This window comes from Myiozetetes cayanensis, unplaced genomic scaffold, assembly GCF_022539395.1.
Source record: "Myiozetetes cayanensis isolate MyiCay16 unplaced genomic scaffold, myiCay2020 scf3, whole genome shotgun sequence".
Classification (NCBI taxonomy): domain Eukaryota; kingdom Metazoa; phylum Chordata; class Aves; order Passeriformes; family Tyrannidae; genus Myiozetetes; species Myiozetetes cayanensis.
Genome location: NW_026087521.1, coordinates 21,675,941 through 21,696,052, shown reverse-complemented (window position 1 = coordinate 21,696,052; position 20,112 = coordinate 21,675,941). Strand labels below are relative to the sequence as shown.

The 20,112-nt window shown below is 39.1% G+C and overlaps 1 protein-coding gene across 1 annotated transcript; it reads left to right on the top strand.

Moving 5' to 3' along the window:
- The first annotated feature begins 11,198 nt into the window (after positions 1-11,198).
- LOC126644713 (hyaluronidase-1-like) lies at positions 11,199-19,602 on the top strand. The gene is made up of 3 exons (XM_050324379.1): positions 11,199-12,116; positions 17,936-18,025; positions 19,174-19,602. Exons 1-3 carry the CDS (start codon positions 11,199-11,201, stop codon positions 19,600-19,602), a joined length of 1,437 nt encoding a protein of 478 aa, XP_050180336.1.
- Positions 19,603-20,112: the final 510 nt, after the last annotated feature.

The following is a 20,112-nucleotide window of genomic DNA, read 5'->3' as shown; positions in this document are numbered from 1 at the left end:
CTTCATGTTTAGTTTTAGGGAGGCTTATGCACACAAATGACAGAATCATAAAACAGTTTGGAAGAAACCCTTAAGGTCATTGAGTCCAACTTAGCAGCCCTGCACTGCCAAGTCCACCACTAAATCATGTCCCTAAGTGCCACATCTACACATCTTATAAATATCTCCAGGGATGGTGACTCAACCATTATTCCAGTGCTTGATAACCCTTTCTGTGAAGAAATTTTTCATGCTGCAGAGAGCAATAAGATCCTCTTTCAATCTCCTTTTCTCCAGGCTAAACAACCCCAACTCCCTCAGCTGCTCCTCCCAGGAATTGTGCTCCAGATTTTTTCCCAGATTTGTTCCTCTTATCTGGACACTCTCCAGCACCTCAGTGTCTTTCTTGTAGTGAGGTACCCAAAACTAAACACAGGATTTGAGGTGTGGCCTCACCAGTGACAAGAACAGGGGGACGACCACCAATTCCCTGGTTCTGCTGGCCACACTATTTCTGATACATGCCAGGATGCCTTTGGCCTTTTTGGCCACCCAAGCACATTGCTGGCTCATAGTCAGCTGCTGTTTATTAGCACCCCTAGGTCCTTTTCTGTCAGGCAGCTTTCCAGACACTCTTCCCTCAGCCTGTAGCTCTGCATGGAGTTGTTGCAGGCCAAGTGCAGCACCCAGCACTTCACCTTGTAGAAGCACATACCTTTGGCCTTGGGCCATCAATCCAGCCTGTCCAGATCCTTCTGCAGGACCATTCCTATGCTCTGCCCAGGTTGGTGTTATCTGCAAACTGACTGATCACGCCCTCAATTACCTTGTCCAGGTTGTGGATAAAGATATTAAACAGGACTGGCCCCAATACCGAGCCCTGAGGAACATCACTAAGGCCTGGCCACCAACTGGATTTAACTCCATTCACCACCACTCCTTGGACTCAGCAACACAGCCAGTTTTTAAAATAGGTCTTCCTGAACTATTTAATTTGCTTGGGTTTGCCAAAATTCCTGCTTCTCCCCACGCCACAGTGACCTAGCTGTAATGCCTGTCACTGTAGCCCAGAGTGCGTAGCTCTCAAAACACAATTTAATTCTTCTCAAACACCAGTCCAGTTGATCCCTTTTTGGGACATAAAAGCAGGTGATACAAAATTATTACATCAAGAGCCCAGCTGCTTAGAAGTAGCATATGTATGTTTTAATGAATTTATTTACTTATTTTGCAATGACATGATGAGTGTTAAGGTAAAATTCTGCCCTTATCTTCAGATGCCCTCAGTTTCTCATTAGTTAAAAGCCCACTCATTAGCAGGAGGGCATTTCTGGGACAAACACATCAGCTGTTGTAAATTGTTTCAGCAAAGTTTTCTGCTGTGCTCTGGTTTTATAGAGGTAAGTGCCATGTTATTTACTCAATTAACAATCAATAAAGACAAAGTTTTCATTTTGCTTATAGTCTACCAGTTAGGAAGGCTTTCTGTATTATTTTCTGTATTATGTCTATTCTGGACTATAATTTATTTCTTGTGGTTTTTCTTCTGTCACCTAGCTATTTGGTGTTTAACACTCCAATGTGTAACAGCAATTTTAAGTTAGATAACTGATATTGAAATGGTGTGTCTGTGAACAAACTTAACATTTGAAAAACAAGAGTAATGTTTTCTCTTTATTTCAGAATTTGATTAATCAATTTAGTTCTTAAATGTACTGGGCTGTGCACGCAAAACCGCTTGCCTAGAAGGGAGCTGCTCATATACAGTCATATGCTACTCACCTATTAAATTCCATATGAAAAGCAAAAAAGTACTTCCTTCGTTTGAAGCAAAACATTCAGGGGAATTGTTTCAAAATGCCACACCTACAAGTGGTATATTTTAAAGTAATCTTAAAAGGAGCCCAAATGAGGATGCAGTTCATTGTTTGGCAGTAAGTTCTGTTCATTAATGATTTTGTCAATCTATTATGCTGGGGTTTTGTAGAGCTAGAGGTATTTTAAATTCATTTATTTGAAACAGTATACACACCAGACTAAGCCATGTATTGGTATGCAAATAAAGTCTGAAGTTAATTTCACCTCAAATGCTTTATGTATGTTTTTCAAATTGTCCTGAGTTTCTGTTCAGCAAAGTGTAATATTCCCTTTTGTACTATCCAAAGAATAGGAATTATATACTGCAAGCAGAGATTTACAGTGGGAATACACAAATGTTTTAAGCATTTGCCAACATATTAGGGGTTTTTAGCTGACTAAAGGACATATTTTTCCTCTCACAAGATTAGAAATCCTTAATAACTCCATGAATTCAACTGGAATCTTTCCAGATTTACACCCCTCAATTAATTTCAATTGAATTTTCTTGAATTGCACTGTCTGAAAGCATAATTTATCTTTGTGTGAGCTAAAGTCAATTTAGCTTGCAGCATTTTCTCAGGAATAAGCCAAAGCCTGATTGTAGGCATTCTCTGTGTTATCAATTTGACTTAATTTTCCCTGTTATAAGTGCCTCTAATAACAATAAACCTTTCAGAAAATGAATGTGTGAATTAAGCAGATGGTACGGAAGAAACTAAACTATTTTATATGATTTGCAAGAATGTAAACTCATGTATTATTTATTGTACAGTGTTACCCATTCATATATTCTTATAAGCTATTAAAATTACATGCCAGAAGGTAGAATGTATTCTATTAGTGCCAATTAATGATCATGGTCTTCAGTTAAGACTATTTAGTGATAAATTAGAAGGAAAATCTAAAAAAACTAAGAACTTCTTTACCGAATACTGTTGGTAGGCATTTTTATTTTCACCTATCAAATATCAGAACCAGAAGAGTGTACTGAACACTGCTGAGAACATTAGTCGTTATTTCCCCTTTATTTTTTGTGTACGGGGAAGAAAGAAATATTTAAATTACATATAAAAGTTTATACTTTCAACAGTAGCTTTGTAACTTTCAATATTGGAATACTTTTTCCTGAAATACATTTGTCTTCAGATTGTAATGCAATAGAAGCAAATTGACTGGAATTGAAAATAACAATACAGGAAGCTTTTTCATAAAAAATTAGATCAATGCTTCATATATTAGATGCAAGATAAATTCATGTATTAGGTACATAAAATGGTATAATACTTCAAACGTTATGTAGTTTCTTCTACTCACACAATACTCCTTTTACTCAATCCTTCAGCAATTTAAAAATTGTTTGTGGCACATATATATTTAATCTTCCTCTACTGCACAGACAGTTTTAAAGCATATTATCTTTCCCTGGTATTCAAAGTATCATCATAATTTGCAGTGATTTAAAATGACAGCACAATCTTTTAACTAAATCAGTACTGGGAACCATGACCTGTATCTTTTTTTTTCCTCTGTCATTGATTTGGTAGTAAATTCCTGAAAAGTTTCATATACCAATAGGGAACCTTTATCTCTCCAGTGGGAAGTTAAGAATTAACACTTGAAAAATAGTTTGAGGACCCTGTGTTAAAGGCAGGGGGGCAGTGAATGGGGAGAGCCAGGAGGGAAGGAGAAAGCCCACTGGCAGTCTTCACTGCTTGTTTGAGAGCACAAAGGATAGGACAAGGGATGCCAGCACTCCCATTTCTGGTTGTGTAGGCTGTACCCAGCCAGAATCAAAAACCACCAAAAAACAGGCTCCAAAAATGGGATGTGAAGGCATTTGTAATAATTTACAGTATTGTTGCACTACAGGAGCATTGTACCAGTAGGTGTTAAGGGTACACATGTGGAAAGGAAAAGGTCAAATACTTCACCAGTGGAAGTATTAAAATACAGGTGTGGGATCTGGAAGTGACCAGAGCCCAAGCTTTTGCATGGACAGAAGAGCGCTGTCCACTGTTGATGGCAAAGCCTAGAGTAATGTGTGCAGGTGGCTGTGGGCTACGCTGAGGATTTGCACCAGTACTGGGGACCAGGGCCAGACCTCTCTGCTCTCCAGTAACCTGTGCCATCATTTCTCACTTGTAGACAAAACTAAAACTGCTGTCATTCTGGGAATGAAAAGGCAAACTGGAAACAAATAATTACAAGTCTTCTGCTTTTATTGAGGTAATACTGGAATGAAATTAGTTTAGGGAGACATTTGTACTTCTATGAAACCAGTCCTATGGCATAGAAACAATGTGTGCAAACATGTAAGAGTCTGGCCTCTAATGACTATCTGACAAAGATGTTACAGGTAGATGACGATAGACCAGGACACATGAAGTACTGAAATGAGTACTTTTAATAGAAGAATTATGAGTTCTCTGGGAAGAGTATCTTTTCAATACCAGTTGTTTTCCCTGTCATTTCCATGCTTTCATGCAGTCTTTTCTCTCAATTTAAGGCATGACATGAGCTGCACTTAACAGAAGCAATAAAGTTAAACAGGAAATGCCTTAGCAGATCTATGCCCCAAATATGACTTACTGTAAATCTCTGATACACACAAAGAGTGTACTCTGGCATTTTCCATTTGCTTTAAATGAATAATCCACAGTTTACAAAAACGTCAACAGTGAGAGCAGAGGCCTGAATCCCCATCTCCTTGCTCTTTGAATTTCTTTACATGTATCATGCACAAAAATAAAGGGATGCTACTTCATGCTTTGCAACGTGGTATTTATGTTCACCTATTGGAAATGAACTGTAATATGGATTGTGAAGGAAATATGTCACAATCATATGTTCATTTCTGTACTTTTTGATTGATCTTTAAGGAAGATTACAAGCCTATAATCACAGAATCATACAATCATAGAATCACAGAATTATAGGATATTTTGGGTTGAAAGGGACCTTAAAGATCACCCAGTTTCAACCCCCCTGTCATGGGCAGGGATGCTATCCACCCGCTACATCAGGTTGCTCAAAAACCCATCCAGCCTGGCCTTGAATGCTTCCAGGGATGGGGCAGCCACAACTTCTCTGGGCAACCTGTTCAAGTGTCTCACCATGTTCACAGGGAAGAATTTCTTTCTTGTATCTAATGTAAACCTACCCTTCACCACCTAAAGGCCATTCCCCCTGGTCCTGTCACTACCTGCCCTTGAACAGAGTCCCTCTCCAACTCTCTTGTAGGCCCTTGCTAGGTACTGGAAGGCTGCTCTAAGGTCTCCTTCTCCTTTCCAGGCTGAACAACCCCAACTCTATCAGTCTGACTTCATAGGAGAGGTGCACCAGCCCTCTGAGCATATTCATGACACTCTTCTGGACTCACTCTAACAGGTCCACGTCATTCTTATATTAGGGGCCCTGGAGCTGGATGCAGTACTCAAGGTGGGGTCTCACAAGGGCAGGGTAGATGGGCAGAATCACCTCCCCCAGATTGCTGGTCACTCTTCTCTCTTGGTGCAGCCCAGAACAGGGTTGGCTTTCTGGTCTGTGAGCACACATTGCTGGGTCCTGGTCTCATCAGCCATCAACCAACACCCCTAGTTCCTTCTTCTCAGGTTGTTATTTTCCCTCTGTTCACTGTTTAACTTGATATCTAATGTGAGAAATATTTCTGGAGAATTATGAAGACATGAGTCAAGAGACTGAAAACTGGTAGTTGTGAGGATACAGTGAATGCTTAATTTCTCTCTGATGCAGTTTTACAATTTTGGACTGCAGAAAGTTTCAGAATAGAAATACTTCTGTAAAGATGGACACAGGTAGTCTGTGTCTGTCTTACCTGCTTACTAATGCAAGCCATTATTCTACAAAAGCAGAAAAAGCACGACTTTTTACACAATTTTGAAACAGGAAAATAACAGCAGAGAGGGCGGAAGACAGAGGCAGACTGGACAGATTTTTCAAATTATTTTCAAGGTACTTTTAAATGTGATGGCAAAAATATGCTTAAATACAGTTGAAATGTCCATATTTCTTAGCCGTCATAATGATTTCTATACCAAATGTGGTCAGCCTGTGTTCAAAAAAGGACATTTCTTTTAGCTGCCAATTTTTTACATTCCTTGGTGGAATGAAAACAATCCTGTTCCATTATTTCCCTTTGTAAGTGTCTTCATATTTTATTTCTTTTCCAAGCAAAATGCCTTTCTACAAATATGAGAAATAGTAGTTGAAATTAATATGTTTACAGTGAAAGCAAGTGCAAAGCTATACTCAGCAAAGCAGGAGTCAACAGCTCTATGAGAGGCTGAAAGCAAAATTGGAAAAACACTGTAAATATGATTTAGATCCCAAGACATGACTCTTGTCTGTTGGAACTCTGTGATTTAACTGTACCTCTTTCCTATTCTGGATTTTAAATTTTGTTTGTCAGATACAGGTTAATGAGGGACTCTGAAGTGGCTGTTACCATAGGAACTCCAGATTTATTTATTTTTGTCAGTGTGTTTCTAAATTCTGAAGTAATTATGGAGTTCAGTGACAGATGTGCAGTCTAACTCATACCTCACAGATAAAACCAATAGTGTAATAGCCAATTGTATGGACTATACTTCAAGTCAGCATACAGATGAGTATAGAATGAAAGCGTGCATTTGTTGGCTATTATGAAGTTGTGTTGCCTGGTTATAAGACCAGTATAAAAATCATAACAAAAAGCAGGAGCTGTAACGTCATGTTGCAGGGCAAAGACTGCCAGGATAATCCCTAAGAACCATCAGAGAAGAACTGGCCATCTAGAGAACACCACTGGTCTGTATTGGAACACCTGGTGTTCAAATAGGCTTCTTTAGTGTGAGAGTCTATATTTTTAAGAATTTTAAGTGGTATATTTTGGAATCAAAGTGTGCAATTAAGATGTCTAGTTCAACTGTTTTCAACTATTTGGAAAAGAAAATATAGTGGATTTCGGACTAATAAATACAGTTGAATACAGGTTGGACTAAGTTAACAGCAGTTTCTTGGGAAAAGAAAATGTTTTCTTGTTACTTCTTACAAAAATTATGAAAAGAATATGCAGAAATGAGCTAATTTTTTCTATTCAAGAAATGGTGGAATCCACAGTTACTGAAGAGTATATTGAAATCCAGCCATAAGCTGCTTCATTCTAAATTGCATAGCAGAAACTGAGGCAAATCAAAAACTACATGTCATTTGGTGCAGTGAAAACATGATCCAGAATTTCCTGAATACAATAAAAAAACTTCATTCTCATCAAATTCAATGGATTTGTGATCAGGCCCCACTTCTTTCACTTATGAAGAACTCATTTTTGTTTTTAGAATATAGAGCAGAAACACTGAGAGCATATTCAGTCTGAAAACACTGTAGAGCCTCAGAAAGCTATCTGCATGATAATATGTCACTGAAAAAAAAAAAAAAAGAGACAATTTGAATCAAAGTTGATAATGAGCTTCATGGAGGAATCATTACTTTCTGTGCTCATTAAAAAACAGGGATTAAGGCAGTCCAATTAGTGCCCATGCATAAGAGTAAAAAGGAGGAAATCCAAAGATACAGCAGAGGAAAATGTAATAAAAGATGTTTTGTTCTTGTTTAGAGGTTCCTTCATGCATTTGTGAAACAACACATAATTAATTTTCTGCTTTTTCAGAAGTATGGGCTTACCTGTTTGAAAACTTGTTTCACTTGGCTTCAGATGACTTTTTAAAGAAAAAAAAAAAAGTATCAGTAATTAAATTCCTGTCTGCAAATAACATCAGAATTAATTACAGATTAATGCAATTAGATTGGAACTTTTTCAAAGGACATTTTTTTTAATTACGTCCCCTTTAAGGAATTGTGTGTATGGTAAGGTCTAGTGTGTGGAATAGACAGTAGCAGATAAAGTGAGAATTGCATGAAATTGCATGAAATTCATTGCATGAAATGCAATGCTTTATTGCAATGATTTGCTTTAGCCATCTAAAAGATAAGCATGTTATTGAGGCAGTAACCACCTTATTTTCAGGTTAATAGAGATAGTTGGGTGATTAATTCCATATGACCTTAAATAAGGATCCTGAATGACTGGTGGATCCTGAATGACTGTCCTTGACCAGACTCATACATTCAAAACAACTTGAACAGTGTTAGACATATTCCTGCCTTTTTTTTTTTTTTTTCTTTGTGGAATTCATCTTGCAGATGCTGAAATTTGCTTGTCTACAGTTCAACAAGGTGACCAGTCTTCACAATTTCAAAGATTTGGACAATCCAGTCGAAAGACTCTCAAGAATTATTTGACATGCCCTGGGATAAACATTTTCATTTTGCCACTTTTGGTGTTTTTTACATGGTCCTAAGTGACCAGTTTTGGCGTGGGCCAGATAACCTACAAAGGTCTCTTCCAACCTCAGCCACTCTGTGATTTAAAGTCTTGTCAGGGATAGGAACAAGAATTGCCCAAGAATTAAAAATATAACTTAAAATTACCCTGCAATATTATTTCCTGGCCTAACTGTTCTGATTTACTATCTGCAATGTTCTAATGCCTAAAACTGTCAGATCTAAACAAGAACTGTACTGTATTAGTCATTAATATCTGATAAAATGATCTAATTATATGTACATAATAACACAAGGCTGAACAATCCAGCATTTGGATTGTGGGAAGAGGCAGCTGGGATCTTTTCCCAGATTTTCTTACACAGAAAGTCACTAATGGCCTTTATTTTCTCTTGGTGCTCCTCTCATTTCATTTGAGCTATCACTTTCTGAGAAAAACTCTGTTTACATTATGGATTTTTTCTCATGTACTGCAAAGTAATCCAGTCCAAATAATGAAAAATCACTTACCAATACTACTAAGATAGTTTGCTGCGTCAAAGGAATGCAGATTTCTATGGTGCGCTGCTCAGTTTGTATAAAACAGGAAAGTCACTTTTTGTGGCTTGATTGATTGTTTGTTTGTTTTTCTCAGCCTATGGCATTATTTAGAGGATTATGCAAGACTGCAGGAAAATGAAGAAAAATATACCAGTTGCAAGCATAAGACTTTATTCCAGCAGAAGAGTGAGAGTGAAACTCAGTAGAGTGAAAATAACATTACATTCTTTTCCAACAGGCTGCCTTCTACACAGCACCAACTTGATGACCTGTAGCAATGGCCCATTTCATTCAAGGATTTTACCTTAATAGGATCTAAAGGATTGTGAACAAAGTTATAAAACTTGGGTGCTAAATCTATATTTGAGCATGCAAAACAAGCATTCAGAGAGTGGCTGAGGAAACAGCATGGGCATATGTCTATCTCTGGCTTGCTAATGAGAGCTTGCTCCTGGGGAATCCAGCATTGTGTCTTCCTTCAGTCCTGCTCTCCACTCCTTGCCCCCAGCCACTGCCTTCTTCCTACCTTGGGAAGGGACTCTTGTACCAAACCACAGGCTGGGGGAACTCAGTGTTTTTCTGAGACTGAGGATGGAAAAACACAAGACTGAGGATACAGGAGAGAAAGATTCTTCTGCAGGAGAAATAAGGACAAAGTAGAGACTTAAGGGAAAGGCAGAACATAGGAAGGAAAGCAGTGGCAGACAGGAAAAGATACATCAAACCCAGAGGATGGAAGAATGGCAATGAAGGACAAATGACAGAGGGGAGAAATCCTGGAATATATTACTTATTAGAACCAACATATTTTCAAAGAGTGGAAAATTTTTTCTATAAGCCTGCTAGAAGATTTGGATACCTTCAACCTTCCTCTGTAAATTTGGCATCCCATTATAGATTAGAAGATAATATCCAGGGAGTACTACAAAATCCAGTATTTGGAGTGGCGTGTTGGTTATACTGATTTGGACAGCAAGAAGTGTAAAGATCCAGGTTATGAGCTAATGCATAAGTAGGCATGAAGAGCCCTCCTTGTTTAGGAAAGGAGTTAAATGATTAACTGATGTTAATGGAGAAAATACCAGGGACAAGGGAAGCTAGACTAATTATAATAGGATAACTTAGGTTTGACTTTACAGGCAAGGAAAGAAATCCTTACAATGTATGTAGAAAGAGGGAAACATCTGGTTTCAGGACATTTCAAATTCACGTGTCTGGTGCACGAATAGACAGTGATTGCAGTGATTTACCATGTGACTAAATTGGAGAATCTAGACAGGTGAATGATAGAAGATAAAAACTGAGCTGATAAACCATGTCGAACTCCATATATTCATAGAGAAACCATTTTTATGATCTCTGGATTGTAAAAAGACCAACAAAGAGACCTGAATGACAAACCAAGGACAGAGCTGAGTTGTGCTTCTTGGTGAAGAGATCAGAGATTCTGGAGCAGCTTCCTGCAGGCAGTGGCTGAACAGCTGTCCCATGGGGTCCAAAGTAGGGGTGTGGGTGTCTGGGATGCCAGCAGCCTGCCAGCTCTGGCAGCTCTCAGAGTACTAGCAGTCCCCAAACCAGTGTGATTGTCAGGGAAAACAGCAGACCCTGAAGGAAAAAATTAATATTAATACCCCGCACTTTTACAGGCTAGGTCCCTTTTTTAAAGATACAACATGTTCTTCCAGCTAGTTCAGATCTGCTTAACACAATTCATCTTCTTTAACATATTGTTATTTAATTTGCTTTCAGCATAATAAGGAGCTTAAACCACTAAGATATTAACAGTATCTCCCTTCTAGCCTGTAGATTGATTATCACTCTTGCATCTATTCATTTAGAAAATGAAATTGAAATTCAGCAGTATTTCATATACTGAAAATTGCAGCATTTCTGAGTTCTCTTCATTAATCTGTATGAGGTAGAGAAGTGTCTGCCTTTTTAAAAATTATCTTTCCTATTGTGACCATTAGAATATACAGATAATAAAGAAGGCCATAGCCCCACTGTGATGATCTTCTAGGCAAGTCAAGACTGACCATAGCAGAGCTTGCTTGGAAGCTGAAATTTCAGATGAGCAGCACATTCTATTTTTATACTGTTGTTTTAGGTTATTACTTGATTAACTAATTTTTTTATAGACATCAAGGAACAAATAAACATTAGGGAAGGTCTGAATCAGCTGTGGGAAGTGTCTGAGTGAAAGGGAATGCAAAAAAAAAGCTGAGCATCAGAACACACTTCTGGACAACAAAGTCTATCAAAGAGCTTTCCAAAGCATTTGAAATTAGGCTTAACTTCTACAAGATCAGTTTTGTACTTTTCTCTGTTTGCACTGAGTATATTGTCACCAAAAGCAAATCAAACCAAAAGATGTCCCCTTGTCATTGTATCTGCTTCCATGCTGCCCTTCTAACATGTCTTGTCTTGGTTTTGTTTTCAAGGGCACATCATAGCAATTTTCCAGAGAAAAACACACCATGGATGGCTGGGTCAGACAGTTAGCAGTGATGTCTCTGCTTGCTATGGTTGATGCTCATCTGCCAAAGCCGTCACGGGCCCCCCTGGTTCTGCACAGGCCCTTCATGGTTGTTTGGAACGCACCAACAGAGCAGTGCAGGCTGCGGTACAAGGTGGACCTGGATCTCAGTGTTTTTGACATTGCATCCAACATCAATGAGACTTTGAGTGGATCCAATGTGACAATCTTCTACCATACTCATTTGGGATACTATCCTTACTACTCAGATAGCGGAGATCCTGTTAATGGAGGGGTGCCCCAGAATCAAAGTCTCATCAAACACCTTAGTAAAGCAAAGTCTGACATTGACTATTACATACCCATGAAGAAATTTCAGGGACTTGCAGTCATTGACTGGGAAAACTGGAGGCCTCAGTGGGATAGGAACTGGGGCAATAAAAGCATTTATAGAAATAAATCACTTGAGATGGTTAGGAGACGGCATCCTCGGTGGTCAGAAGAGAAAATTAGAAAAGTGGCTAAAGAGGAATTTGAAAATGCTGGCAGGAGTTTTATGAACAACACCATCCTTCTGGCTGAGCATATGAGACCAAATGGTTTGTGGGGTTACTATCTTTACCCAGACTGCTACAATTATGATTACAAAGAACATCCCCAAACATACACGGGCAAGTGCCCACCCATTGAGTCTTTCCGCAATGACCTCCTGCTTTGGCTGTGGAAGCAAAGCACTGCTCTCTACCCTTCTATATACCTGGATTACATATTGAAATCGAGTCCAAATGCACTAAAATTTGTTCACTATCGGGTTAAAGAGGCAATACGTGTTGCCTCAATTGCTAGAAAAGACTACGTTTTGCCTGTGTTTGTTTACTCCAGACCATTTTATGCCTATACTTTTCATGTTTTAACAGAGGTAAGCACACAGACTTCTTTAGAAATAGAGAGAGTAGAAACTGCCTTTTAGAAGAAATGCTTTCTAAAAGCTTTTCCTGTATAAAAGCAGTTATGCATTTGTTTTTCATATTAAGGCAGCCCCTCTGAAAGGAAGTACTGTAGTCACAGTACAAAACTCTATACCTTTAAAGTGTTAATATTGCAGTGGTTTGGTCTGCTTCTGTAGGATAGCATTGTATATTTTTAATGAGGGTAATTTAGAAAGAAAGTACAAGGAAATCATTTCCTTAAGGAAGTAATTCATTCTGATATTTCAGTTCTTCAGGATAGCTTGTGAAATAAACTTGACAAATTTTGTGAAGTTTAAAACTAATTAGTGTAATGGAAAGATAAACTTTCATGAGAAGACCCTCAGGGTTTTTTGTTTCTTTATGCGAACATAAATTCATTTAGTATAGAAATAAACCAGTCAAGTAAAATAGTCGGGCCTGCAGTTCCTAATTCCTGCATGATGACAATTGACCACCTATCTCACTTTTCAGAGGAACATCGTCTTCATGCCCAACATTTAGTCATAAACTGTGGAGTCCTTTTATTAAAGAAACCAAGTTTTTGAGTCATGCAATATTCCTTCAACCAAAGATCAAGTGCAATAAATATACAGTGTCCACAACTTTGACGGTAAATTATATATACTCAGATCCCAGACTTTCTGGATATGTCATGACGATTGTTGCTGTCACTTTCGTTATGCACATAATAGAGAGGCACAGATGCTTATTCATTTCCCTAGTAGTTGTCCCAAGTGCCAAAAGTTTTTCTTCATTTGCTATCATCTCCATGAGAGGAGACAAAATCTGGGGCAGAGAACTCATGGAAACAACCCCTTGATGACTAAGAGCTTCTGGGGGTGCTCCCTCCCTTTGTTTTATGGACAACTGCAAGAAAGGTTACTTCTGCTACTGCCAGAGACAAGTTCTTACTCGAACCAGAACAGAAGATGGCAGAGAAGTGTCAAGAGGAAAGGCAAAGGTTGGTCCAGTGAACCACAGGCTGCATGTGGCTGCACGGAGCTGGGACTGAAGAGGTGCAACAGAGCCCTGAGAGCCTGAGAGTTGTTTCAAACTGACCCCAGGGAGAAAATGGTACTTTCAGATTACCTCTGGGAAGCAAACTGTACACAAATTTGCTCTGGATTATTTTCAGCAACCAGGGACTCTTTGAAGATGTTTTCTGTGTGGAAATTGCAGATCCTAGCTGACTCAGAAGCCGTGGGCAGATAGGCAAGGCTGGGTCCCACTGAAGGCAAGGAGTGAGAACAGAAGTGGGATCAGAACAGGCAGGATTTCACCCAGAGCACCTTCACTGAAGAACTCAGGCTAGGAAATACATAAGCATTCTTCAAATGCAGCCTGTACTAATACTTTTAAAAAAAATTAATTAGTCTCTTGATTGATATAAAAATACCATGAATGTTACTGAAAGCTATAACAACTAACATGCTGTTACCAACTCTGTGTGAATTCAAAATCTGTGGTAGTATATAGTTACTGTTTTACCTTAAGGTATTTTCTGAACAGTAGTGAAGCTTCTCTCAAGTTAACGCTCTTTAACTCACCAGCCTGTTTTCCAATTGCATGTAGCAATTTACTTTTGGATGCTTTAAAGTTCACTTTACAAGTCTGCAGCCAGAGAAGATCTTTGCATATCCAGAGAAACATATTTGGACTTTGCTCACTACGTATTTTCTAATAGGGACAGTACCCAGCACCACAGGCAACCATGGGACAGAGCTTGACGTGTCTCCAGACTATGCACACCATCTGTGAGAACAGCTTGGGGTCTGACAGGAACTTGCAGGGCTGCATTTAATAACATTTTAAATAGGAATGATCCAGAAAATAATGTCCTTGTTTTCTTTCATAGTCCTGGAGTCACCAGGATATTTTAAATGTGGTTTTGTGTGTTCAGATTTTAGACTAGATTGGAGCTTCTCATTTGATCCATGTCATGCCCTTAAGTGATGCTCACTAAGTTACAGACCTCTGAGTTCCAGCAACAGTGTGTATGAAGATGACAAGGAAAGGTGCCAGTGTAGCACAATGACATCCAGGCTAAATGGCCATAGAAAGACTGAGATAGCAGGCTATATAGTTACCTGAGCTCTGTCAGGGACTGGGCCAAGAAAACCACTGTCCTGCTCCATCAAGCTGTGCAAGAGCTGTGCATTCTATTCCAATAGAAACCCTGCTGGCACATTCAAGACTTGTGTGTAAGCTCTTCTGTACAAAGTATGAAATATATAGTAAATAACAGAGTGGAATCAAATAGAAAGGATTGTTATAAGCTGAAGTCACTGAGGGAGAGACATGGGTCTAGAAGGATGAAAGGCCCAGGTCCCAGACAGATGCTGTAGTTTTGTGAAATGTACTTTTTCACCCCAACTGCATCTGGAAATCAGGTGAGTTGTGCATAAGGAGTTTGAGAAATTAATCCTGCTTTTTATCTTGGAAACAATTTATAAATTCTGAATTTGGATCTAAATCATTATAAAAGATTTCTGTATTTTCTAGAAATGAAGTTTGCCATCTGTAGGGTATTTAGAAACTTTCTGCTTTGACAATTCACTGCTAAGTGTGTGGGAGAGGGAAGTCACACAGTAACATCTGTGCTTCCTGACTAGATGGCTGAAGTCATTAATGAAGCAGGATGACAACTGACAAATGATGAATAATGGATAACAATTCTCTTGTTCACCTACAGATAGTCTTCTCTGATGACCAGGTGTGCATGTGTACAGAGACCATTTCCTGCAACCATGCCAGGCTTGCAGTACCATTCCTGAATGCAGAAAATACATCTGTAACTAAGACTGTTCAAAATTTGAAGGAAAGATTACAGATGTACTTGTTTTTCTTTCCTCAACTTGTAACTAGAACTGACTGTCCTGTTTACTGTCGAGCTCCAAAACTGAAATGGTTTGTCTCACCTATTTTTTTAGTGTTCAATGCAGTGACTTGGCTCATCTAAATATGGAAAAACATTGACAGAAACTAAAGCCTTCTCCTCCCTGCCAAATCAGCTTTCTGGTTAGAGATAGCCCTGCATAGTCTTGAGAATCTCTGGCTGATGAACACTGTCCCCGAAAGCTTGAACAAGAATGAGCAACAGAAGGGAAGAAACTTTGTCAACTTAATCATTTGGAGAAATACCAGTTGCCTATGTCTGATACAAGGAACAAATTAGAATTCTCCACCTAGACAAATGCCAAGATGCTCGTATTTAAAATAGCTATTTTTTTTTTTTTTAATTGCATGTTTTCTTCTTGATGAGGTACTTCTTATGCTCACACAGAAGAGCCATGCCAGTGAGCCCCCACCAATGCCAGGCTGTGCTGTGTGAGGAGGGCCACTTGGTTCAGTCCCAAAAACAAGACTGCTGTGTTCACCAGAGGCTGCTGGTGTAAATTGTATGCCTCATTCAGATCTTCATGAAGGCACCTCCCTGTCTCTGCTCCCAGTTTGCTACTCTCAGCCATTTGGAGAGGCACACCTTTCCTTTTCTCAAAATGTGCAAATGGGGAGTGAAATCTTTATTTTATAACCCTGTCTGTGGCAGGGGAAGGGTGGTGGTGGTGACTCCCTCTTTGTGTGACTGTCCACTGATCACAGCACCTACCTCTGGTGTAGAAGCTCTTCTGTTCTCTTCCCAGCCCACTCAGGATGAATCCAGAACCATGTGTTAGGCACCAGAAAAGAGTTAAGGAATCACCAGACCAAAAAGAACAAGCGATGAGAGAGGAGAAATAAAAGTAAGGGCACAACCATAGGTCCATAGGTTATCTGGGGAAGAGCCCTTCTGTGCTGATAGCTTTTGAGGTACTGAACATGACACAGTCATTCAGTAAAATATGTAACTATGAGAGTTAGAAACCTTAATTGTTTCCTTATGGGTATGCTACCTATTAAAACGAATTTATCATAAGATGTAGTCAGGCTCCCACTTGTTTCTTGTTCTAATTTGAACCTTCATTGAGTTGTGCAAAGTGAAATGGTATCAGAAAGAAATATCATCTATAACTACACAGTGAAGGTAACCCTCTCTGGAGGGTTAGCTGGAAATTATGTGTATCTGTTAAGCATGGGGAAAGAGAGAAAAATTCAGAACATGTCTTTCTAATTCTTTTTTTTCCTGGGAAGGACTCTTAGCACTTGACCTTTGTTGTAAAGAATACAAAAAAAGGAAACGTAAGCTATAAGGAGAGTGTTTAAATGAAGTCCCACGCAAATTTTTTGTAGTGAGCTGCTGTTTTCTCCAGCATCCAGTACCTGTGCAGGTGTTATAAGAGTCCTTTAAGCATCCCTAGGGAAACACAGATTCCAATAAAATGCCACATTTTGGCCTTAGCCTGAGAAAAGTGCTGAACTTGACAGTTGATTATTGATTATTATTGGTTATACTTTATATCAATATGAACCATGCACTAAAAGCCAGTAGGTGAGTTCTATTCTTCCATACTTCTGCAGGTTTTCCTGCACTGCTTTGTCCAACCTTTAGTTCAGGGCCAAAGCCTCTGCTCACTCTCACTTTTCTGTAATTGTCTTCAGCTCTTCAGCAGATCCTCCATTTCCCAGAGCATTTATTTGTGCCTTATTTTATATCTCTGACCATAAATGTTTCAGGAACAGGGACTCTATAACTATGCATTGATAAATGAACAGGCCAACTTACACAGAGAAATAAATTATTTAGTAGTAATTAACAATAATAACATGGTTCATCCACTCTATAATTTTGCTTTTCTAAGATGCTGCCACAATACCAAGATAATTTGGCTGGTCTTTTGGATTGCTTTTTCATAAAAGTGGTGAAAAGAATTTGCTCTTTTTTCATCAACCCAAGACATTTTGTAATATCTTTCATTACAAATATTGATCAGAAATTACTTTTTAGTCAATTACTGTAGGCAGAAATAGTTTTAGATATAATTGATCATGCCTTGAAATTCAGGGAAAGAATAAGTTCCTTCCTTCGTATTTTCTAAGATTGAATTGCATTTCTCTAGACAAAATATTCACAGGCTCAGGGAACGACTTTAAGACACTTGCAGGATACGTTGTTATGCTGTTGGCAAGGCACCAGTGACTCCTCTTCTACACTCAGGCTGCTCTGGTAGATTTGCTACTGCTATTGCTACAGCTTGGCTGCTTATTTGTTCAATACTAAAGTGGACATGGTAAAATCAGTATGCATATGTGTGTTCTTCCCCCCCCCCCCATTTGGCACTATGTAGCAGGGAGAGAGGCTTATTTTTCATAGCTGTGTTTCCTGGATTAATGGCATTCATTCTGGTAGATACAGCAGCCCTATAAGTATGTTGGTATGGCTGAAGAAGCATGAGTTAGACTCCTACCTAAAGCCCATCAACAGTAATTAGACACTGTAAGGGTGATTCAACGATGTGTGATCATACTTATCATCACTTGCCAAAAATTGTGCCTGCGTAGGTTTGGTAATCATTCAAAGACTGGTAGATAAAACTGATCACTCAATTCTTACTTACTCCACTAGTTTGGTTGGAAAAACCCTTGTGAATAAACTATAAGGATTTCAATTACTATTATTTAGTAGTCAGACTCATGAATGCCGCCTATGCAAACCTTTGGAGAGACATGGAAGAGCTTTCTAAACTAAACATGGATTTTATTGTGAAGAATATGCCACAGGAAAAATATTGCCTCTGGGGGGGGGGAAATATGATGTCCATATCCAGTGCCTTTTTACTTTCACTTTTGTGTCTTTGTTTTTCTGATGTGTGATTTTTGCCTTCTTTTTCAGACAGATCTGGTCAATACCATTGGGGAAAGTGCAGCTTTGGGAGCATCAGGAGTTGTTCTCTGGGGCAGTATGCAATATGCCAGCTCAAAGGTATGTCTTATCAGTTTATCAACAATTAGGAGTCAGCTCAATAACTCTTCTCTGCCATCACACCCTCCATAGTACCTATCTATCTTTATCAATGTCATCAACCAGCAACTGAGGATGCTGGCTCAGTATTAGTTTCAGGCCTTCTTAGTTCTATACTTTTGTTAGGTTGAGAAGTCCCATTGCTTCAGATCACATTGCTTTGGGCAGGTCATTTGTAGCTCAGTGGAATAATGAGTCCAGGTGAGAAGAAAGACATGTTTTGGAACAATGCCATACAAATATAAGTGCAGCTTGTTTTATTCTGTTCTACTTTGTAGCTATGACAGTTGTACAGATCCACTGAGAAGAAATGGAATCTGAAGGCAGAGTATTTTCTCTGATTGCTAGTGTTGAAATTACACATGGGAAATAACATTGCCACAAGAAAAGCCCAAGTTTCTATGGCCAATTTCTTCAGGCTTTCACAAATAATCCTTCTTGAAGTGATGGAGGAGATGGAAGGCTGCACTGGGGTTTCTCAGGTGGCATGGCAGGCTAGCCCTTACTCAATCCTAGGGCTAGGCTTTGATGCCCACTCTGCTTTTCATGCAGTCTGTTCTCCTCCTCCTAAGTCTCTGGCAAAGCACTGCTGACTGGGGCAGAGGAAGCAGGAAATCTGAACTTGAACTTTCTAGCTGCAATTGCAACAACTTTTCTGCTGGTCGATGAAAATTATGTGGCTCCTGGTAAACTGAATGAAGGAGTTGGAGAAATCAGGGCCAGAGTGGTGACCCAATATGTGCTTTAAAACCTGTTAGTCCCATGCAGTGCTCCTAGTCCACAGTCACCAGGAATATGTACTTAAGGAACTAGTTAGTCTCAGACTAACACATAAACTCTGCTTCCTGGGACTCCTCCCTAGCCTAATACTGTATGTTTCTACCAGGCACTCAAATAAACAGTATAGTAAAAGTCAATCTTTTTCTAATTTTACACTTGGAAGTAAGACCATTAAACCAAATAAATCACTCCAGTAAGTAAGTCCAGCAAGATTTATCTCAACTGGTTACTTTAGCCAAGAACAGTTTAGTACTATCATTTTAGATATAATAAACTTGGGCATAGTGCTAACTACTGAGAAATATGTCATGGTTTTTTATTATTTACAGGAGAGCTGTTTAACTGTGAAACAGTACGTTGATGGACCTTTAGGACATTATGTCATTAATGTGACCTCAGCAGCCAAACTCTGTAGCAAAGTCCTGTGCCAGAAGAATGGAAGGTGTATCCGTAAAATCAGCAACTCTTCTGCTTACCTCCATTTGTCATCTACTGATTTTAAGATCCGAAGCCATCACTCAGAAAAGGGTCACAGATTCCAGGTGACTGGTGAACCCAGCCTGGAGAGTATTGAAGCCATGAGGCAGAGATTCATTTGCCAATGTTACCAGGGCTGGACAGGAATATTTTGTGAATTGCCTGACCAAAGGCTATTGGAGCGCTGGATTCACGTAGTGTTCAGTAGATCAAGGAAACAAAAGCTTTTTATCTTCCTCTTAGGAGTCACACAGCTTCTTCTGCTTTGTTCCACACACTGAAGTGTTCTGAGGCAGTGGAAGGAAGTAAGAAGTGGTGCCTCTAGGAGTTCTGTTCCTTAGCAAGTTTTTATTGCACAGGGAAAAGGCATTGTGGATTAAATGATTTTATTCTGGTTTATTCACCTCCCACTCCTGGAATTGCTTCAGACATTAAACATTTTGAAAGCAGATATTTTTATTTTTTTTTAACAGCTCCTTTACTCCTAACTCATGAATTACTCATAAGTTCAACAGATACTTCTGCAGTGGCAGTGGAACTTTTCTACCTGAGTAAAAAAGTTGAATGAAATTGTACAAAGATTCAACCACGTAGAAACTATTTAAAAAAAAAAAAAATAAGGAACATGAAGCCTCTTTATTTCAGGGCTGGGTGATTTAACATGGTGATGAGGAGAGTCTTCCTGTGGACCAGGGATCACAAACTGTTCACTGTAGCTCTTGTTGAAGTCAAGTGGCACTTTGTGTGAGCAGCAGCGCTGTGCCCAAAGCCACATCCACTACAGCTCACTG